Raw genomic sequence first — 24140 nt, 5'->3', positions numbered from 1 at the left:
AAGTCTGACAACAACCAGTAGAATACATGCCCTTGCCACAGGAACAGGAGGCTCAAGAGCAAGGCCCAAGAGAGGGTATAAATAACCCTCACTCTCTACTCCATATGTTCAGCTGCATGAGGACCTTGTAGTTGATGGTTCTGTTCCATTGAACCATCTTTCCAATCAGCCTCCATGTTTCCAGTGTCTTTCTCCCCACTTGGAACTGAATCAGATGGATATTTCTTCCAACAGATGGGAGTGTTGTTTTCACTTGAGTCTTACTATTGTCATTAATCAGGGGTTATTTGGAACCATACCACGTGAGCAGCAGGCTGGTGTGCACATGCACATGTGCGCACACACAACTTGACTTGCACAAGCGGTGTGTGTTCTCGCAGCCCAGTTCTCCTCTCCCTCCCCCCAGGCGGGCTACCAAGCCACAAAGGTTGGGGATTGTCATAGACCATCTAGTCCCATATTCTTTGCTTTCTGGCCTTGCCCTAGCCAGTAAAGTAACAGTAAAGCTTTTAACTCTGATAAATTGGAAAGTTACTCATTTATATTCTTGTAGGTGGTCCTTGATTTAGGACTGCACTGTAAAATTCATCATTGAGCATCATGGTTATTAAGTGGAGCATTGTCCCCTCATTTTATGACCTTTTTTGCAACAATTGTTAAGCAAATCTCTGAAGCCATTAAGCAAGACCTCACATAATCACAATTTGCAGCTTTATTTGCCAGCTTCCATATTGACTTTACTTGTCAAAAGCTCACCAATCAAAATCAAGTAACCTCAGGATGCTGCAACCAACATAAATGGGAGCTGGTTGCCAAATGTCAAAATCACAATCACGTGACCATGGATTGATGTGATGGTTGTACTCAGGGGTGTTGAACTGGTGGCTTGTGGGCCAGATGCGTCATGTGCAGGCCATGCCCATCCCAGCTCCGTGAATGGGCAAAACATCACAAACATCACATGATGGCAATGTGGTAAGTTTGACACCCCTGTTGTAACTTTATGGGTGGGTCGTAAATCAGTTTTTCAGCCATCATAACTGCAAACCATCATTGAACAAACCATCATAAATCAAGGCCTACCTTTTGCCTAAAACAAATATATTAGTGACAAGGGAAGAGATTATAAAATATTTGCTTTTCAATAGAAGCAGCAACCACAGACTAAAGTTAATTGGACTAATCAAGTACATAATAATTTCAATTTAATAAATTAATCTTTTTAAAATATTCAGCTTTAAAATGCTGGGCAAAAGATTACAGAGAAAGAAACTTTTATTTTAAAACAATATAGCTCTTCCAGCAATTGCACGTACCAGTAGCTAAGTTTTTTATTTACCTGCACCATTACTACAGGAAATTCTCAATATTATTTCCTGGTCCTAATAATGTTGCTATCTGATTGAGAGGGAGGGGGCATTTGTTCTTATATTATTGGAGAATTATAATGATGTTTTCTGACACAAGTTTTACAACTTCTTTCAATGCGGCTTATATAATCGATCTTGAAGGATGGTAAAGATTCAAGTAATTGCTCAATTCCTCATTAAACGTTGATGCTAATAACATTTTCATGCTGATTTGTGTTACTGTTAGCAGTATTATCTTTGACTGCAAATTCTGTACATTGTGGTTGCATAAAAGGGCAAGAATATTAAATTCCCTATGGATACTTTAGATATACATTCAGAAAAGGGGCAAAAGTGGCTTCACTGATTCAGAAAAAGGCCTTTGATATAGTAGAATTGACATGTTTGACACATTTTGCCAATTATAATTTCCCTTACATATTGGAATAATTATCCCAATAAAATATTATATGTGTAGATTTAAACATTCCAACCAGTTTATTTCAGATTAATAATGGTGTTAATTGATAAATATCTTCATGCGTTTATGGGAAATGAATCTTGTAGAAATGAATATTAGTTCAAGATTCATATTTCTACTTAGGGGAATCCCATTTCAAGAGGATTTACTAATTATTAACAAACTTTATGAAAAGGACAAATCCCTAAATCCCTACTAAATCATGTAATTTGGTTATGTAATGACAGGGATTTTAATTTCCTGACTTTCAGTTTTATTACATTTGATTTTTATTTCTCTATGGAATCCAAGTGATCAAAACCAAAGCCCATTACATATACAATTAAAAAATTAATATGAGACTCCTCTGACATCAGGACGTGGATTTATTTATTTATTTGTCAAAATTCTACTGTATTTCCACTGTTACCTTCTACAAGAAAGATATTAAGATGACAGCAGACTTTTGAGCCATGATTAGGCTTGCTTTCAAGATACCTGGACTTCCCTATCTAACAATTATGACAATTATGACACACTACAGCAAGTGTGTTAAACTCAAGGCCTGGGGGCTAGATATGGCTTGTGGAGTGCTTAGATCTGGCCCACAGGGAAAGAGTGAAGGACCAGCCCACAGTGCCTCTGCCAGCAAAAATGGAGCTCAGAAGGAATGCATGCAGCCCTTCCGAGCTCTGTTTTTGCTGGCAGAGGGTTGCAAGAGGCTGTTGCAGCTGAAAACGGAGTTTGGAAGGGCTGCAGGCGGCTCTTCTAAGCTCGTTTTCGCTGGCAGAGGGTTACAAGAGGCTGTCACTGCTGAAAGTGGAGCTCATGAGGGCCGCAGGAGGTACTCCCAAGCTCGTTTTCACTGGCAGAGGGTTGCAGGAGGCTGTCACAGCCAAAACGGAGCTCAAGAGCTGGTTTTCGCTGACAGAGCGCTAGGCCCACCACAGGCGCCTCTGACACAAATGACATCGAGCTGGCGATGCTCATCCTGGCCATGCTCACTCCAGCCTCCCAAGGTCAAACACAACCCTGATGAATGAAATAGAATTTGACACCCCTGTACTACACTATACTGTAGGTCAGGGCTCCCCAACCTCTGGGCTGCAGCCCACTACCAGACCATGACCTATTCACAACCGGGCCAGGCTGGCACGCATGTATGCTGTTTGACTTCTGCAAGCGATAGGTTGGCATGTGTGCAGTTCAACTCACAATGCTGGTTCCACGGTCCCCCTCTCCGCCCAGTCACCAAGCTGCAAAGGTTGGGGACCAATGTTGGAGATAATGTTCTAGCAGTCTTTCTGCTGTATCACTATTTTGAATTCTGGGTTAATCTCACACCAAACACACTATCCTGTTAAGGCATTTTAGAATTATATTAGTGATGTCTTCTTTTTACACGAGGGGCAGTTGAGAGCATTTCTCCAGACTCTGTGCTCCTGGTCATCTCCGAGGTAGGGTTTTTATTTATTTATTTTGGCTTTCATACTTTGGGCATTGCAATATCATTTCAGGATGATATTGCTTCCTTCCTTCATCTCTTGAATAAGGAGATTTGGCTCATGATTATAGCTCTATAAGATTAATAAGCTATTTATGATACTCTACTATTGCTTGTTTCTCCATTTTAAAATTGATATGTTCGTTTACCAATGTTGTATTTTACAAAAATAGAAAAGATTTTTCTTTAGCCAAAAGTTTTTTTAAAAAAATAATACCAGTTGCAAATTCCCACGCCGAATTACCTTTTTATATTACCCAAGCCCTTCTGCTGCTCCAGTGCTCCACCTTTAAGCCAGTTATCCTGTTCTCTTCCCATGTTATGTATTTGTGAATTGTAACTTCACTTTTAAATGCCCAGTTCCTTTGTAAATGACCCAAGCAATGGCTCCTTTGACCATTGTCAGCCTTCAACCAAGCTGACGGGTTTTCTTAAAGTTGCAGCCCAACATTAATGAAAATAACGAATGAAAGGTAGGACATCTGAAAGCTTCATTCTGAAGAAGAAGAAAAAGGAACTGGTAATACAATAGGTAAGGATTTCAACTGTGTTTCATGCATTAGGTGATGTAATGCATTACTCCACCTAATACATTAAAGGTATTAGATAAAGCCCATAATCAGTTACAACAAAGCATTTGGCGAATCCCACAATTTCTTGGATGGGATGGGGATTTCCCACACCTCATATTGAACAGAGAACTTGGAGCGAGACTATATTTCCCCTTCTAGCTTTTCCAGGGTTTACTGACCAAGTTTTCCAAAAGGAAAGGGGTTTCAAAAAGCAGTAATTGTTTTCTCCTCAACAGAATTCTGTAAGTAGGCACTGTATTTGCACTGGCCAACCACAGTGTTACAGCCTTAGGCATAGGATGAAGGAGAGGTGGGTTTCAGCAGGTTCTGACCAGTTCTGGAGAACCGGTAGCGGAAATTTTGAGTAGTTCGGAGAACCGGTAGTAAAAATTCTGACTGGCCTCACCCCCATCTATTCTCTGCCTCCCAAGTCCCAGCTATTCGGGAGGAAATGGGGATTTTGCAGTATCCTTCCCCTGGAGTGGGGTGGGAATGGAGATTTTACAGTATCCTTCCCCTGGAGTGGGGTGGGAATGGAGATTTTACAGTATCCTTCCCCTGCCACGCCCACCAAGCCACACCCATCAAGCCAAGCCACACCCGCAGAACCGGTAGTAAAAAAATTTGAAACCCACCACTGGGATGGAGGCTATTTCAAAAGAGGTGGCAGTCCATTGTAAGCTTGGCACCTTTAGCGCTGGCTTTGAAGAAATGAAAAGGTGCACAACTTTGGGTGTTTTTCTAAACACTCAAGATAATTTGATGCCTCGTACTTTTTGAATAATAGCTCTGAAACATGTGATTCCCAACCAGTAATCCTGGGAAGGCTGGCTTCACAAGTAAAATGGTCGCACTTTTTTTTTATGATTGTAGAATTCAAGTGAACAATGATCTCAAATACCCACATTAAAGATGTTTCTTGCTCTTTTCTACAGCAACTTTGGCAGAAGAACAGACCCTCCTTTAGTCCCATCTTAATGACAAGACACCATAGGCATTATTTTTTTTCTTTTTCTTTTATGGGAAGAATTGATCCTTTTGTGATTCTAATTGAGGTTAGCATTTTTTAAGTTGAATCGGGGCTTGAGGCCCCTTCATCCACTGAAAGGGTTTCATAATGTAATAGCTGGAGGCTCATATATGAAATTCCTTTCGGCTTATGTCCATGTAGCCTTGTAACACTCAACATCTTCGCTGACCTCTGAAGGTCACATCAAAAGAACTGAAGCTTGGATAACCAAGGGTTGGTTGAAAAATGACTTTGAATAATTAGGTTTTTTGCAGAAGCACTTCTGAGTCCAACCTTCATATTTAGATGACCATGAGCATATCTTTATACGTTGCTTATAGTGTTAAATTACCAGGAATCTCTGAACTTGGTTTGTGTTCCACTGAACTTTCAACATAAGCCAGTGATGGCTAACTTTTTCCGGACTGAGTGCCCAAAGCACATGTGTGCACACGCCAATGCCTGTGCGCGTGCCCGAACCCCCAAAATTCAATGCGTGCACATCACCTGTGCATGTGCCCTACCCCTGCCTATGTGCATGCATCCTCCCGCACACGCCCCACTCCCGTGCATGTGCATGCATCCCCCCGCATGCGCCACGCTCCCTGTGCATGCACACTGCCCCCCCACATGCCCCACCCCTCGCGCATGCACGGCAGAGACCCAAAGACCAGTTGGCCAGGGGGAGGCCCGCGCCCATGCACAGCAGAGCTGAACTGGGGCAATGGCTTGCATACCATCAGAGAGGGCTCTGCGTGCCACCTCTGGCACACACGCCATAGGTTCGCCATCACAGACATAAACAGTCAGTTCATCTTGATAATAGGGTTTAGATATTACACAGGCCCCAAATCTTATTTATGATGCTGGTGTCACTTTTTTTACATACAGGATATCAACAACAATCTCTCTCAGCTTGGTCTGAATTGTGGCTAGTAAGAGTGTGACTTGTTCAGTGGTTCTTCCTCACAAGGTAAAGAATTGTAACCCTAGAGAAAAACATCCCACAATATTTAGTTCAGGTAACAACTCAAATCATATATATTTCCAGACATTTGCTGGATAAAGTAATTCCAGGACTAAGTCATTAGGATTCAAACTGCTTTTAAGAAAAATAAATACTGAATTTTTAAACTTTTTTCCCCCCTGTGTATATTTTAATCTTTTGTGTGTGTGCTTTTTCTCTCTGGAGAAAAAAGCGGTATATAAGGATATAACAATCGTATATGGCAGGGGTCTCCAACCTTGCAACTTTAAGACTTGTGGACTTCAACTCCCAGAATTCCTCAGCCAACAAAGCTGGGAGTTGAAGTCCACAAATCTTAAAGTTGACAAGGTTGGAGACCCCTGGTATATGGCACACATACACACACATATATATCTTTTTTTATAAAATAAGGAAACATTAATGGAACCCACTCTATTTAAAATGAACATATTATGCCAACAAACGAGTTCACATACCTCTGATTTGAGGAGTAAAGGTTAAAAAAAAGACCTGTACAGTCTAAAGGTAAAAGTAAAGGTAAAGGTTAAGGTACCCCTCGCACATATGTGCTAGTCGTTGCCGACTATAGGGGGCAGTGCTCATCTCCGTTTCAAAGCCGAAGAGCCAGCGCTGTCTGAAGACGTCTCCGTGGTCATGTGGCCGACATGACAACGCCAAAGGCACACGGAACACTGTTACCTTCCCACCCAAGGTGGTCCCTATTTTTTCTACTTGCATTTTTACATGCTTTCGAAACTGCTAGGTTGGCAGAAGCTGGGACAAGTAACGGGAGCTCACCCTGTTACACGGCAGCACTAGAGATTTGAATCGCTGAGCTGCGGACCTTCGAACGACAAGCTCAATGTCCTAGCCCCTGAGCCACCGCGTCCCTCCAACCATAATATGCTGTAATTTTGGAAGACAAAATTGATATGTATCTGTTTAAGTCTAAGGCCCCTTCAAATCAAAACAGATACATATCAATTTTGTCTTCCAAAATTACAGCATATTTTTGATAAACTAGTTTTCTAAACAGAGGTAAATCCCATAGTTTGAGGCTTGATAAAGGAGTGAACAGTCTTCTCATTTCCAGGAGCTGATCAAGAGAAAAGGGCTTTTCCCAAATATTCCCTCATCCAAGATAGAGCGCCTACAGGAGTAAAGTCATTCTGGAGTCTCCTGCTATTTTAGGAGATGTCCTTTCATAAAATGAGAAGAAATAAATAACTTAACAAAACATGTAAAAACCAAACAAGCTGCCTACAGTCATGCAAAACAGAGTTAACAACAAACAACTCTTGACTCAAGAGTTTAATATCCAATGTGTGTGTGTGTGTGTGTGTGTGTGTGTGTGTGTGTGTGTCCCTCTCTCTTTCTCTCTCTCCCTCTCTCTCTCTTTCTCTCTCTTGGTTTCATAAATATTTTCTCAACTATGGCTCTAGGGGAATTACAGGTAGTCTTTACTCTAATAATAAGTGGCAAGCTGCTTAAAAGATGGAACGTAGGAAAATCCTAACTCTGCAGTGGCAAGATTCAACTATTTCATCCAGAGCAGGGGTGTCAAACTCAAGTCCTGTTGGCCGGATCTGGCCTGCAGGGTGCTTAGCCCTGTGATGGTCTCCTGCAACCCTCTGCATGGCCTCCCCAACCTCCATTTTCACTGGCAGAGGGCTGCAGGAGGCTGTCATGGCTGAAAACGGAGCCTTGATGAGTGATGTCGAGCTGGCCACGTCCAACGTGGCAATGCCGACCCTGGCCGTGCTCCCTGGTCATGCCCCCCCCTCAGCCCTCCGAGGTCAAACACAACCCTGATGTGGCCCTCAATGAAATCAAGTTTTAACACCCCTGTTCTAGATTCATGATTCTTGCTCAAAAAGCAGGTGGCAGGGTACTAGGAGGGCCTTTGCAAAACTTTGACTGTACATAAATCATGCCCATTCCTGAAGCGTGTGCATGCATGGGAACTAGGTTGCGTACACGAAACCATTCCACCTCCCCCGCTGCACCGCCACTGCTGCTCCCAGTCCATAGAGAGAAAGGTTGGGGATCGCTGCTTTAATGCACTCTACTACATACTCTCCTTGAAGAGTACGCCAAAGCTTCAATTGCTGCTGACTGTAGGGGTATATACAGTTATGTGAATACCTAGCTATGTGTGCTTTACATATCTGCTCTCAAGAACTGCCCTGGTTTCCAACTTGCTTCCAGATCCTATTCAAGATGCTGGTGGTAATGTATGACATGGGCCCAGGTTATTTGAGGGACTGCCTCTCCCCAGTGACAGCTTCCTATCCTATCAGGTTCAGCAGCATCTTGCGGGTTCCACCCACTAGATGGGTGGATGAACCAGGAGCAAAGTTACCTGATGAACCAGGAGCAAGGCCTTTTCTGCTGCTTCACCAGCTCTATCGGTCATCATTCCCCCCAAGATCAGGCTGGCCCCAACCTTGATGGCATTCTGGAAAGTCCTGAAGACCATGCTTTACCATCTCATCTGAGGACCACAGAATGGTGTGAAGGACATAGAACAGGCCTGTCAAACTGGCAGCCCGTGGGCCGGATGCGTCACACGCAGGCCATGCCTACCCCAGCTCTACAAAGACAAAAAAACATCACGATACATCACATGATGTGATTGAGTTTGAAACCCGTGACGTAGAATGACTGTGCTCTCCTGATGATTGAACTATATTGTTTTGGGTTTACATTTTTTAGTATTTATATTACATGGTTGCTTTATTTTTCGTTGGTTTGTTTTTTGATGCTGTGAGCCATCCAATATCACAAATGTGAGATGGGCGGCTATATAAATTGAATAAATTTCATAATGTTATGTATGGCTCTAATGCTCAAAAGGCTGCTCATCTCAAACATAAACAATGCCTTTTATCCAAGTATGCAGAAAAGCAGGGTCTCATCTGGATTTTTTAAAAAAAAGCTCAGGGGATTATCGAGACAACTGCTGATAAAGTAATGCAGACATGTGACATTTCAATTATGTAATGACCGGTTCTTTGATTTTTAATTTCTGAGCAATTTGTTTAAATAAGTCTGTGGCAAGGAAGGCTTCAAAATACATTCACAAAGTCCTACTTAAATAGCATATTTAATATAGAGAAAATAATAGTTATTAGGTTGGTCAATATTATAGTGAGCCAACGCTTTTTAAAACAATGATTGAATGCAAAGAAGCAAGTTTTGTGTGTGTGTGTGTGTGTGTGTGTGTGTGTGTGTGTGTGTGTGTGTGTAAGAGGTTTTGAAAAAAAATAAGTAGGCACCATCACTATATATTTGAAAGGTAGATATCTAAACCAAATTTAGAAGCATAATTTTACTATATTGGAGATAAACCAATAACTTCTCAACGTTGTAAACAATCCTTTTAAAGCAACCATATTTCATCTAATTATTGTTTAACAATGTGCCATTATTGGGTAATACAGAAAAGTAATGGTGATTCTGATGTATAGTATCTTTATTAAAAACCCCTGGATTGGATTCAACCCCCTGCTTGGCACAATCCCCTGCTCAAGCAGGAGATCCTATACCATTTCAGTCAAACAGCTAGTCTCTTCATAAAAGCCTCCAGCGATGAAACACCCACAACTTCTGAAGGGAAGCTGTTCCACTGGTTAATTGTTTTTACTGTTAGGAAGTTTCTCCTTAGTTCTAGGTTGCTTCTCTCCTTGATTAATTTCCATCCATTGTGTCTTGACTTGCCTTCTGGTGTTTAAGAAAATAGGTTGACTCAGGGGTGCTATTCAGTAGGTTCTGACAGATTCTGGAGAATCGGTAGCGGAAATTTTGAGTAGTTCAGAGAAGTGGCAAATACAACCTCTGGCTGGCCCCAGAGTAGGGTGGGAATGGAGATTTTGCAATGTCCTTCCCCTAGGAGTGGGGAGGGAATGGGGATTTTGTAGTATCCGTTCCCTGGACTGGGGTGGGAATGGAGATTTTGTAGTATCCTTCCCCTGCCACACCAACCAAGCCACACCATTCCCACCAAGCCACACCTACAAAACTGGTACTAAAAAAAAATTGAATTCCATCACTGGGTTGACTCTTTCTTCTTTCTGGCAGCCCCTCAAATATTGGAATGCTGCTATTATGTTACACCTAGTCCTTCTTTTCTCTAGACTAGCCATATCCAATACCTCCAACTGATCTTCACGTTTTAATTTCCAGGCTCTTAATCATTGTAGTTGCTCTTCTCTGCACTCTTTCCAAAATCTCAACATCTTTTTTATAATATGGTGACCAAAACTAGATGCAGTATTCCAGATGTGGTCTTACTAAGATTTTATATACCATTAGTAATACTTCACATGATCTTGACTCTATCCGTTTATTTATGCAAGCAAGGATTGCATTAGCTTTTTTTTTAGCTGCTGGCTCATATTTAACTGATTATTCACTAGAACTCCAAGATCTCTCTCACAGTTACTGCTATTGAGCCAGCTTTCACCTAATCTATACTTGTACATTTGGTTTTTCCTGCCTAAGTATAAAACCTTACTTTTTTCTACATTAACTTTTATTTTGTTGGATAAATGTTCAAGTCTGTCAAGATCTATTTTAATCCTGAGCCTATCATTTGGGCTATTGGCTATTCCTGCCATCTTAGTGCCATCTGGTAGTGATGCTGTCCATCTCATATTGTTTTTTAGCTTACCAAGAAGTAGGTTGTGTTCTTTGTTGAATGTCTTAGTGAATCCAAATATACTAGCGCCTTGTCCACAGCATTTCACTGGTCCATTAATTTAATCAGTTTGTCAAAGAATAAAATAAGATTTGTTTGGCATGATCTGTTTTCAATAAACTCATATTGGCTTCTGGTTAAAACTTTGCTTGCTCCTAGATGGTCACAGATTTGTTGCTTGGTATCTTTTCCAGGATCTTCCCAGATATTTTTGTCAGGCTGATTGGTCTGTAGTTTCCTGGATCTGTTTCCCTTTTCTGGAGATGGGAACCACATCAGCTCTTTTCCAGTCCTTAGATAGTTCCCCAGTACTCTAGCATCTTTGAAAGATACGGTTCAATTGTTCTGAGATAACATCTGCCAGCTCCTTCACAACTCTAGGATATAATATGTTGAGTCATGGTGATTTGAACTCATCTAGATCAGACAAGTGTTCTCTTACCATTTTCTTGTTTACGATATTCTTGTTGAAATGAGGGGTTCTTGGTGTTCTCTGAGCCTGGTTGTTCTCTTGCAGATGTTTCATTACCCAAAGGAGGTAACATCATCAGTGCTAGTTTGGGTAATGAAACATCTGCAAGAAAACAACCAAGCTCAGGGACCACCAAGACTCCTAAAATCCACACTGTTTGCCTGTGGACATTTGTATTACCAATTACGTGCCTGCTCTAGATTCACAACCCTCTTGCGAAGTTTCACAATGTTGTGAAATTACTAGGAATATCAGCAACTTCAGTTGTCAGCCAGGAGTTTGGATCTAAGCCATAGCTGTCACATTCCTTAAATAGAAAGAAGAAAAAGTAATAAAAATGTAAAATTTAAAGCATTGAGAAATGTTGTTAGCACAAATATCATTTGTTGGTAGTCTCCATTTATCTCTCAATGTTTTTCATTTTGGTATATGTTACATTGGTATCAGTTGCATAAAGCCACAATTATCCTGTCAAAACATGTCGAAACAGCACATTCAGCATTTTCATAGATACTTTACATATTTGTTAGCATTCTATAGGCTATAATATCAAATTGAATCAAGTAAGCCAAAAACTCTAATTTTTATAATCTGATATAGCAAGTCTAGCTGCCCTGACAGAAGAAAAGCTACTGAAGGCAATCACTGATTTTTTCCTTCCTGGAGTAGCAAATTTACTTTAGAATCAGTCTAAAGTACAATTGCTTATATTAAATATCAACAAACCACAACATGCACATGTCCTTATTGCTGAAAAATATTTGGGAACAGACTCAAAGATAGTGCATTATTATTTATCAATGATACACTTTTTATTAAACTATGCAGATGGAGTCATTTATAAATTCTTTATTAAATCTAATCTGAACTGAATACTTGGAAATCAAAACTAAAGTGTTCTGAATAAAGTAAGAATAAAGACAATGCCCTTCAAAGAATCGACAATTTGCTTCCGATATTTTCTTCCAATTTTATATTAACATTTAAAATTATTTCAGTAAAATAAAATATTAGCCTTTATTGACTAAAATTAAGAGAACTATTGTCTCTGGTCGATTAAATTTTTATTGAAGAATATTGATGCTTAAATTTATAAGAGGAAGAGAATCAGGCAACCATTATTATTAGATATAATTGTCATCTTCTTTAGACCAGTGGTCACCAACCAGTGGTCCGTTGACCACTGGTGGTCCGCGAGAAAATTTTGGTGGTCCGCAGAAAAAATATTTGCATTTTTTATATTGCACTAAACGCTATTTATCTTTTTAAAAAATTCATATTAGTGGTCCTCAGGATTTAAAATTATGAATTTAGTGGTCCCTATGGTCTGAAAGGTTGGTGACCCCTGCTCTAGACTATAGTAATGTCTTACTATTTCTAATTGCAGCAAAATAGGTTACATGACTTAGTGCTCCTTGCAATGTTTAATTCATATCTCCACAACTTGTAATCCACTAACCATTTAAGTTGGGCTTTTGGAAGACTCACTAGATCATCTGAAAATTCATCTGAGCAAGTGGGGGGAAAAAGAGCAAAAATAAGATGTATAGAAGCATGGAGAAACAGAATAACATTATAAAGACCATCAAACAATAACTCTTTCATCAGAAGGGCCAGATCAAAACAAATAATTCTTCATTTACTGGAAGGTTAATTAATAGATGACATATTTCCTGGCTGGTCATAAACTGTGCAGACCTGATATCTTACACCAGTATCAATCACAGATTAAGCCACACATCCTCCAGGCAAGTAAATACATTTGTTAATCTGATTACAGCTAGGCAATATATATTCTGCCCATGGCAGATTCCATTTTGTTATTAAAGACAATATTTTCTGTCTTAATAAATAGATGGTACAAAATCTTATGACATTTTAAAGACTAATGCATTCATTTTGGTGTCGGAATAGAATAGAATAAATGAGGTGGAAGGGATCTTAAAAATCTTCTAGTCCAGCCCGCTGTCCAAACAGGAGAACCTATACAATTTCAGATAAGAGACTGCCTAGAGCAGTGGTTCTCAACCTTTATAGTGCTGCGACCCCTTTAATACAATTCCCCACGATGTGGCGACCCCAACCATAAAATTATTTTTTTTTAAGCAGCGATCTCAGCGCGCCTCAGCGGCCGCAGAAGGGGAAAAAAGAAGGGGGCAAACTGTTTTTTTTAATTTATCACGCCTGAAGCCGTATTGGCTAGCGAACTGAACTGCTTGCGATTGCCTTGAGGACGAAGGCATTAAAGCGGAGACTCCTCCCCTATTAAGTTTATCGCGCCTGAAGCCAGATTAGGCTAGCGATTGGGAGTGATTGCAGCTGGCTTGAGATGGAAACATCAGAGCAAAGATTTCTCTCTTTTTTAATTCATCGCGCCTGAAGCCGAATTTGCGATTCTTTGACTCGCAAGTATACTTCCCATATTTCCGATGGTCTTAGGCGACCCCTGGCAAATCGTCATTCGACCCCCAATGGGGTCGCGACCCACAGGTTGAGAACCGCTGGCCTAGAGTCTAGAAACTTCTTAAAAACATCCAGTGATGGAATGCCCACGATTTCTGGAGGCAAGCTATTGCACTGGTTAATTGTTCTCACTGTTAGGAAGTTTCTCCTTAATTCCAGGTTGCATCTCTCTGTGATTAGTTTCCATCCATTGTTTCTTGTCCTGCCCTCTGGTACTTTGGAGAATAATTTGACCTCCTCTTCTTTGTGGCAGCTCCTCAACTTTGGTTTCTATGGACTAGTTCAATTCACTAAATCCAGTCAGCCCACATACTGTATATAACATGTTAGTTTTTCAGATACTACAATCTCCTTGTTGATTAATTTTACTTGAAGCAAGATGGCCCATGCTGGTTTTCCAGCTATTGCAAATAGCATGAAACTGTGGAGTTTTTGGGATTTTCTGAGTTTGGTTGAGATGCACCAAGAACTCCATACTTCAACCCTAAGCTATGTGTATTCTTTTCCACGGGAACTTCCCTACAAAAGTGCAAATCTCAGCAATAAAAAGTATTAAGAGTTAAAAAGTACAGTCCAGCATCTTGTAATTTGAATACAGTGGCAACACAAACTGTGCTGCACTGCATTAAATTATGAAAAGTAGAATCTACAGCTGTAGCTATATCACACAATAGGAGCATCAAGGGAGATTTTTATAAACCCTGTAACTCCAGCCTACCTATTCAACTGGCAGAAGTGATTAGTTAAATACCCATCTTTCTGAGTACCCATCTTTCTTGCAAGAAGATGAAGAACCTCGGATCCTGTACTCCCCTCCACATTCTTATTAGCCTAATGTGAACACTCAACTATCAATTAACAGATAAATGCCCTATAGCTCTAGTGGCAAATTGGCCAGTTGCAAATTGGCTTCTAATGAATGTGATCCAAAGAACAGTGAAGTGTAGCAACATACCTGTATTACTTCAGTACTCTTCTAGGGTACTAGATTATTAGTGTCCATGTGTGCAACTTGTAGTTCATTTGCGTATAGAATATAGAATTCACCCTAAAGAATTTTACATATACCCTAAACTCTATAGAATACAGAATTCGTGTTACAAAAATACCACAGGGTGATTTTGTTTGTTTAAAAGCTATTTTTTGCTGTACACAGTCTCATTGTTTGCCTTCTGTGATGTGTCATCCTTCCATGATTCCAAATCGACATAGAAGGGAATGCTGGAATCTGTACCCCAACTCATTTAGAGCAGCGGTCCCCAGCCTTAGAGGCCAGGCTGAGAGAGAGGGGGGAACTGGGCCGTGTGAGTGGCAGGCCAGCGTGCATCCATGCAGCTCAACTCGTGCGAGCAGGGAATTGGTGTGTGAATGCATGAGTGCACACACACGCACACTCCAGCCAGCCACTCACGTAGCTCAATTCTGAATAGGGCATGGGCTAGTAGTAGGCTGTGGCCCAGCGGTTGGGGACCCCTGATTTAAAGGGTCTCAGAATGGGAAACACTGGTCTAAATAATTCATTGGCAGTAGCTTGCAGCTGTATATAATGCACTCTAAATAAAGCAAACTCGCAAAGCATCTTTAAATTAATGTATTTTCAGTACACTTGGTTTGAGATTCAGTAAGGCACAATAAATGCATACGGTGAACTGATGACAGTAGAATCAGAATGGAACTTTTTACATATTTCGGTTGGCAAAATATACAAACAGAAATGCTACTGAAAGGAAATACTTGTGAAGCATTGCACAAAATAATATCACCTTCTCTCACCTTGATTTACAGATAAGATACCACTACATTTTTTTCACATTTTTCTTCTACTGGGATTTATCCTCAGGAAGTATCCATGCAACCAGCAGCAGTGAACTACTGTTCACACCAGTGCTTTGTCTCTGGTAGCATTTTGCTGCCTACATTAAAATTATTAAAATTTATAAAATTTAAATTGCCAGCTATAATATAGTTTGTGGTACTGACTGTTGTGTCTGTGGGCCCCGAGCTGGGCTTCCTGGCAGAGAGTGACTCGGAGAGTGAGGGGGAAGAGCCGACAGGGCTTCCCTCTGCAGAATCTTCCTCTCTGGCTCCGCTCCAGATTCCAGAGGCAGGCCAGGTGGAGGAGGAGGAGCTGACACGGCCTCTTTCCCCTGACCCCTCCTTCCCTCTGGCAATGCCCCAAGAGCCAGCTGAGGAGGATCAATTGTGGCTAGATGCAAGGCAGTAACGCCGAGTGAAGCGTGCGCAGCAAAAGAAAGGAAGGGGCCGGCCCAGGGAGTGCTGAGTCACAGAGCCACACACCACAGGGTATAAAAGTGGGTGGAGCTGCCTTTGGGCTCCGTGACGGACAAAAACTGACTTTTGGAAACTTTGGCTGCTTTATTGCGAGACTCAGGAATTGGCTTTTCAGACTTCTGTTTACTTCTGAACTGTGGGTTGCTCCAGCAACAGATCGCAGTAGCATTGAAGAGATAAGGAGGACTTGGCAGGCAATCGCAGGTTCGTTGCCAGAGCTGATATCTGTAGCAAGAATAAACTGCTGGCAAATACAGTCAGCTCGTGTGTCTTCTCGGGGGTGGGGCAGAACACTGACATTATTTCCCAATTAAATGTAAAATATGATTTGTAAAACATTGCAGTGAAGGATGTAACTCTTTTCTTGTAATAACCAAGTTCAAAAGTTCTAATTTAAGCATAACTGCCCATGGAGTTAAGGATTTACATGTTTTAAGGTATCATGATCTTGTTCTTTCCCAACTTGTTTTTAATGTGCAAAACTAGAAAACTACATTTCCCCCACCTGAGAAAGGTGTCCTAAAACTATAAGAGGTGTCCAGCACCAGGGGTTTCAATGTGTCAAGGGTTGCACAACAGTGAATAAAAATATGTATGCCATATTTGATCTCTAAATGAAATACGTCTCACTGGCTATCAATGCACAGTAGAGCGAGGGGGTCAAAAACAGAGGACAGATATTATGTGGGTCTGGGAAGTAGTGTTTGGTGTTAAAACCCCACAATTTCTTCTGCTTCTCCTTTAAAGACTGAGCTTCTGGAATACAGCAGATTTGGCTTTAAGGATTCTCACACAGGAAGCTGATCCTGGTGAAAGTTTGTACTGATTGAAAAACAGAAATTAATTGCACAACTACACAAATATGTTTCTCTACCTCTGGATAACAAAGCTACACTACATATAAAGGACATAAGTACAAATCAGACCCTGGATGATGTAACAGCAGCACATTCAGGAATTTTACAGTGCAATGTCTCTCTGCTATGGCATTATTAGAGGAAATGAGGAAGTTGTGAATTCCTGAGCAAATTTATCCATCGTAGAACTGGGCTGCAGATATTGTGGAGCAAGCTTCTTGTTTGCTAAATCCACAAAATTAGGCACTTTCAGAAATACAATTCTTAAAAAATTCTGAACAATATTGTATGTAAATATAAGGAGTAAGGACTATTTAAAAATATTTTTTCTTCTTCTGTATGACAATTAATATTCCAGTGCAAAAACACCTTTGAATGAATTGGAAGATTCACCTGTCTTTTGATAAGGTTACATTCTGTTAAAAGAACAAGAAAAGAAAACCTGCCCCTCCCAATGATTGCATAAGATCATAGCGCAGTCTCAAAAATTATTAGTCCTTGAGATTCAGATATAGATGAACTGGTGACTGCTTGATCACTTGGAGTAACTTCAGGATAATTCTTCTTAAAATAAACCTAAGAAGGAAGATATTGTATGTTAGATTTATATGGTAGCTTATTCTGAAGCCTGTCACTTAAGGATATATATCAAAGGTAAAAAATACACATTTTAAATCCTTTTATTTCTTTTTTTTTTAAAAAAGTAATAAACCTGCCTTCATTTTCAGCAAAGCATACATATTTCAACATATAGGGTCGTTATCCCACTAAAAGTGCTAATAATTCTGATCAACAGATAACTATCATTTGACATTAAACTGATAAATAAAATCCTTTTACTGGCTCAGAAATGGAGATAAAAACAGGGTGACAAAGCTGCTTCGAAATCTAGTGTCTGCGCAAGGGCTTTCTATTTTCCCACATAAAAATAAGCACAATAGATTTGGATGTGAATATCAAGGTTGTAATCCCTGCATTTTACAAACTATGATTGACAAGCATTGAAAGTTCAGGATAGATGTATGAAATATCCCAGCATTTAATTTGCAATGTGGCAGAGTCACAGAGCTTTATAGAAATGTGATCTGAGGGAAAGGGTGCCACAATAATGAAAGGGAAAGGGAAAACAGGAACAATGGCTCGAGCAAGCAACTTCTCTAAAATGTAAGATGATACCAAATAATAGAATAGTTCTTGGCTGAGCTTTTGAGTTCTTGAATTCTACCAATTTCGAGCTGAACTGCCAGAGATACAGGTTTCCTGATAAATGTATAATCAGAACATAAAGGAAATGAAATCCTGTCAAGTTTCACTGTTCCACAATCATCAGTTTTCAGTAGTTGTATCATATCTCTGCTCCCTGACAGATGTGGGTAACAAAATGAAATAATGTCAAGACTTGCGTGCTCTTATCGGAAAATGTGTTTGGGTGAAAAGGGGCTTCAAAATGTATTTTTTTTTCCCAGAAAGGAGAATGTCAAAAAGTTTTATTTAAAACACACAAAATGCACTATCTTCCACAGAGCCGACATATGTCATGAGTTAGGCCTAATATTTATGCTTTCTGGAAAACAGTGCAGGGAGCCTGTTTGTTTGTAATTTATATCACTGAGTGATGCTCCAGGCAAAGTTATAAATAAATAGTTCTTCTCATATAAAGAGATGAGCCACGGTATAATAAAAATTTTACATGTATTTGACAGACATGTATGTTATGCGATTTCACTGTTCTTAGAAGTCGCCTTTCCACATCTTTATGATAAAGGCTGCATTTAAATTCAAACCAGCTTGCCGACTTTTGTTTTGGTTTTTCCAAGATCTTATGCTTGATAGAATTATGAGAAAGACAGAACTATTCTTCTCATCACTAGATTTCTATGGTGCAATAAGATTTATTGCCAAAATACCATTTCCAGAACAGTTCTTTTAGGCATAGGCCTTGTTCTACAATAATTGGCAAGTTCAATTGCAAAATCTTCTTAAAAGTCTCTGAATCCAGAACCTATTTTGATGTTCAGAGATCTTGATTAAAATTAGTTTTTCTGTATTTCTCATATATTTGATTTATGAGCAAGAGGTTCCTAACTCTTCAAAAGAAATAAGAATACTGTAAATTGATGAAGACAGTAATTAATTGAATGTGAGGAGGTTTTTTTTTTTTAAGAAGTTCTTACTGAACTTGAAATTTAAAAACTTTGCTTTACAGAATTGTTTGGAATCTAAATTTGGTGGGAGTGGAAAATTTATTTCAAATATCCAGCGCTTTGAACCAAACATCTCTTGTTCTAACCAGATATTTGTTTTTCAAATATTACTAATTTTACAGAGAGTCCAAAAGAGTTATTACAGTTGCTTTTATTTTTATTCTATTGTATTCTAACATTATTTTGTTTTCATTATACTAAAGAATCAAATAGTCTTATTTTCATTTTGTGTCTTGTGTTAGTTTGCTTCAGCTGGATTAAAGTGCCGGGAAAGGAGGGAAGCCTAGGAGAGTAGATTATAAAAGTGATTGGAAAGTGATATTAAAGGAATATTAGAATAATTCAGGGCAGCAGACAGAGTGTGGGTATATATATTCTGAGATATGCTCTTGGCAGATAGGTTGTACATTCAATATTTTGGGGTTCATATGATATCTAATTTAGAGAACCTGGTTTGGTTTTACCTGAAAGAAGTATTTTGTTCAAGTAAAATAATGTGGCTTCAAAATACCTGTTTGCCTTCTTGCTTTCTAAGCCAAATCGAGTTGTCAAATCGAGTTATCAAACTCGATTTCATTGAGGGCCACATCAGGGTTGTGTTTGACCTCAGGGGTCCAGGGGGGCGGCGTAGTCAGGATGGGCATGGGCAGCTTGACGTCACTCATGTCAGGGACGCCTGTGGCAGCCCAAGCACTCTGCCAGCGAAAATGGGCTCCTGAGCCCCGTTTTCAGCCACGATGGCCTCCTGCAGCCCTCTGCCAGTGAAAATGGAGGGGCCCCCCAGCTCCATTTTTGCTGGTGGAGGACTGCAGGAGGCTGTCGTGGCCAAAAACAGAACCTGCATACAGTCCTCCCAAGCTCCGTTTTCGCTGGCAGAGGCACCGCAGCCGGTCCTTTGCTGTTTCCAGAACGGTCCCTCAGGCCAGATCTAAGCATCCTATGGGGCAGATGCAGCACGCGGGCCTTGAGTTTCACACCCCTGTTCTAAGCAATCATCATCACCACTTCCACCCCTGCACTTTCCTTTTTTTTTTTTCAGGAGTAGAGCTGATGATTGCCTATCCCTTTTATCTGATTTTTTTACCATGATGTCCATCATTCTCTTAAAATCATATGCCCCAATGAGTGGAGAGTCATCAAGTTTATTTAGAACCAGTTTGGTATAGAGATTAAGGCATCAAGCTAGAAAGCAGGAAACTCTGAATTCTAGTACTGCCTTGGGCATGAAATCAGCCAAGTGACCTTGGACCAATCACTTTCTCTGAACCTTAGGAAGGAGACAATGGCAAACTATTTCTAAGGAACGTTGGCAAGAAAACTATAAGGCAGTTTTGTCTAGGCAGTCTCCAAGAATCAGACACAATTGAACAGAAGAAAAAAAATGTTACACCTAAATAGGTAGGTCTCATTCATGGCACAAATACAGTAGTATCAGAGTAGTAAGAAATTACTAAAACTAAAATTACACACATATATTATTGAATAGTTACAACCAATAAGAATTTTTCCTCTAGTTTTCTTTGTCCATGCATAAAACTGCAAATTTATTCATCAAATTTGATTCCATTCATCAAATTGCCCTCCGCTCGTGTACAAAACTGCAGCTTTATTTATCAAAAACAAGGGAACTTGGTGGAGCTTCACTATAATCCTGGATTTACCGAGAGGGAAAAGTAAATGAGTCCAGCACCACAACCATGTATCATCTTCTACACAAGTACAAAAACAATCCCAATCATAGCTGTTTTCTGCGAATGGGAGCATATGATTTTCCACTCTAGGTATCTTATTATTCCAAATCCCAGTAATAAAGAATGGGGAAAAAAAGGCTTTATAATTGAAAAGCTACACAAGCTTTAACTATAGTGGAGAAGGTGGGATTTTCTGAAGCCCTGAATATGCTGCCTTGTGTGGAAAGTCCATCTTGAGACAAACGTAATTACAACATTTTGTAGAGGAAAACGGGGGTGGGGGAGGGGAAGTGAAGGAAGGGACGTGCCTTACCTGTTTGGCTGTTTCTTGGATGGAGAGAGCTTCAGCCTTACCCAGTTGTTGAACCATCTTGTAAAACAGGCTCTCTTTTTCTTGCAGCAAAATGTATGGCTCATCATATTCTTTCAGGCGTCCCAGATCTAAGACCTGATGAGTTGGCAGGAAAAAAAAAGTTGCTTAATAAAGGTGAATTTTGGCAACAGCAACAGGCGTCTTCATCCCACTGGATTTGCTCCGACTCTAGCACATATTTACCTGGGCTTGGTGGATACTTAAACTACAATTAATAGGGGAAGTTAAGGAAATAAAGATTCTCTATTTTTCAATTATATTTCTACGGTGGCTGATATGCTTTAGTTTTTGTATAAGGGTGAGGTTGCTGGAAAGGAGAGTGAAGGCCCAAATCTTCACAAATTTTGACTAGAAAGCGGAGCTTAAGGAAATGCCACCAAGGTCTTTTTGACAATACACAAAAGACTCGTACAACACAAAGAGACTGGAAACCCTGCCACTTGTTGAGGGGACTCAAGTGGCAATCACACATTAGCCTGTAATCAAATGTTCAATCTTTCTTTTTTCAGATGTACCAAATGGTTCTAACCACTCATGTTTCCCCAAAAATAAGACTGGATCTTATATTAATTTTTGCTCCAAAAGACACATTAGGGCTTATTTTCTATTTAGGTCTTATTTTGGGGAAAATACGGTACTAAATGTGTCCATCTGTCTCACGATCTTAACTCCGGCTTATTTTTTGAGTAGGGCTTATATTATGAGCACCCTGAAAAATCATGCTAGGACTTATTTTCCGGTTGGATCTTATTTTCGGGGAAACAGGGTATCAAGCATGCAACCAATGAACAAGGAAGTGTTGCATCTCAGATGTGTAGATCTTCATCAGCCACAACTTATTTGGTTAAATGCAAGAGTTGTTGAAATTATTCATAATTGTGATTCCATGGCACAGATTCTGGGCATCTTCTCTGATAACCTTCCAGCCATCTAAAACTTTGGGTACTTTGCAAGTGGCAGGCATCTACATTCATTGCAATATCCCACGGTCACATAATCACCATTTGTGTGTTCACAACTGGTTTCCAACAAGCAGAGTCAATGAAGATGCTGGCAGCCAAACCGCAACTTACGGTCACATGATGTCTCAAAGACCCACAATGACTTGCGCAATGACTGAATGGTAAGTAACATAATAAATCTGTGTGTTCAAGTGATGTTTCACTTACCGACCACGATGCTTAGCGACTGAGTTAGCAATTGCGGTTGATAAGTAAAGACTACCTATAATTGCTTCAGTCTTATTTTCCCTGCAGCTCCTTCATGGAAAGCCCTTTCACACTGAAGAGAGCTCTATTGAGAAAGATTAATTTGCTGGGATAAATGTGTAGCTTTGCCCATGTGATTTAGAAAATATGCTACACAATTTGCTTTTCCCCAAAGAAAATAAATTGCTTGCATTTTTTTTAAAAAAGGATGACTTTCTGAAGACATATAGAATTATGGTCATAAAAATTTTGTAGCACTTGACACTTCTTTTTCAACTATGTTTAAAAGAGAGAGAAAAACAGCCACTGAAAGACCAAAATGTCCATTGGAAATAACACACACACACCCCACATCCTCACAACAATACTGTAAATTCCAAACAATCCTCTGTATGCTGATCTGAAGTAACTCCCATTGTTTCACCTGGCAAGTGTGCTTAGAATCACAGTCTAATTAAGATTACTCATTTAGCTTTCCACTTTAATATTATATGACACTGCAAATATTCTTGTAATCTCAGAGCTACTATTCTCGACGCAGATTTAAATTCCTTCTCTTTATTCTGTTTTATTTACGCATACAAGAACACATTACAAATCTTAAATTCATTGCACCCTCATTGACTATGTTTAATTATAATTAAAATCACCTTTCTGAAGGCTTTAAAGATAACTGACTTTCATCTACAGGGCATGAGCACAACAATCAAGATGTCCTATAATTTCACAAGCCAATTTAGATGCCTTGAATGTGTAATTTAAAAAGCAAAGCCCTTTATTGAATAACCACTCCCTTAGAAATGAAAGGGGGGAAATCCAGCCTTTAAATATAGGCTTCATCCTTCCAAAGAGTGAAACGTTTTCACTTTGCATTAAATAGAGCATAACATACTTTGTATGAAAATAAGCCTGTGTGTGGCTGCAGTGGCCACCAGTTTCTATATACATCTTTATTAAGCGGCGCTTTTTTTAAAAAAAAAATCCTGTACAATTATTTTTTTTTGTGCGTGTTGTGCTTTCAGCAACAAAAGAGCAATGCTATTAATTGCTTAGTACGTGGCTGTGCGCAAGCCTCCAAAATTGCCATTAAACAGAAAGGAAAAATATTAAATACAGAGTAATCACGGGATCACCCAAAACCCAAAGGTCATCCCAAAACATTTTAGTGACATGGCAAAGGCCGTTTACACTGTATGAAAGATGGTGATATTAAACCACTCCCTGTATTTTTACCAAGAAAATCACCTGGATAGACAATATTAAATGATTGACAGTACAGTGCCAAATGATGGGCACCTCAAGTCAGATGTCATTCAACATGACACAGGTAATCCTCAGTTTGTTGCCAATTGCTCAAAAACTGATCAAAATTATGATGGCACGAAATGAGGGGGAGTTATGACCAGTCCTTGGAGTTCTGGCCATTAGAAGCATCTTTGCAGTTAATGACTGCAATCTGGGTGTTGAGCCCATATAGCTTAAAGTTGCTACGGTTATAGATGCAAAAGTTGGATTTTTAAAAAGCGAAATAGAAGTCGTATTGATACTTTTGAGCTTTGGGGTTATAAAAAGAGAGAGTACCACAGATAGTGGAGGAAACATGGAAATGAATTATGAAATAAAACCATCATAATCCTCAAACAAGATTCAAATGAACAAACTCAATCATATTGTGGACACTGTATACAATTATCCAGCTCCCTTGACAAATACATAATCCTAGAGAAAGTTAAAGGAAGCAGATGGACTGATGGCAAAATGGATGGACCGATTACGTCAGCAATAAATATACTGCTGACTAAAAAACTATTCTAGAAAAAGTCTATATTTGTGGTTGCTAAGGATCAATACTGACTTGATAGCATCTAATCAATCAATTAATCATCTATTTGATTTAGTTTAATTGTGGTTATGATGAACTTTGAGGGAATTAGGTATGTCTGGTCTAACAAAGAGAAGGGCCGAGGGCAGTGGTGAAATCCAATTTTTTTTTTACTAC

The 24140-nt window shown here is 39.7% G+C and overlaps 1 protein-coding gene across 1 annotated transcript in view; it reads right to left on the bottom strand.

Annotated features, from left to right (window-relative positions):
• Positions 1-15092: 15092 nt before the first annotated feature.
• The window catches only part of ABCC4 (ATP binding cassette subfamily C member 4), a 222824-nt gene continuing 213776 nt past the window's right edge, over positions 15093-24140 (bottom strand). The window contains exons 30-31 of the mRNA XM_058184767.1: positions 20874-21008; positions 15093-17241 (exon numbers count right to left, since the gene is read on the bottom strand). Coding sequence (XP_058040750.1) covers positions 17134-17241; positions 20874-21008 — 243 coding nt within the window. The 3' untranslated portion in view covers positions 15093-17133. The remainder of the gene's footprint in view (positions 17242-20873; positions 21009-24140) is intronic.

This window comes from Ahaetulla prasina, chromosome 5 (genome assembly GCF_028640845.1).
Source record: "Ahaetulla prasina isolate Xishuangbanna chromosome 5, ASM2864084v1, whole genome shotgun sequence".
Taxonomy (NCBI): Eukaryota; Metazoa; Chordata; class Lepidosauria; order Squamata; family Colubridae; genus Ahaetulla; species Ahaetulla prasina.
The sequence above is the reverse complement of the archived record's forward strand: the minus strand, read 5'-3'. Positions and strand labels throughout refer to the sequence as shown.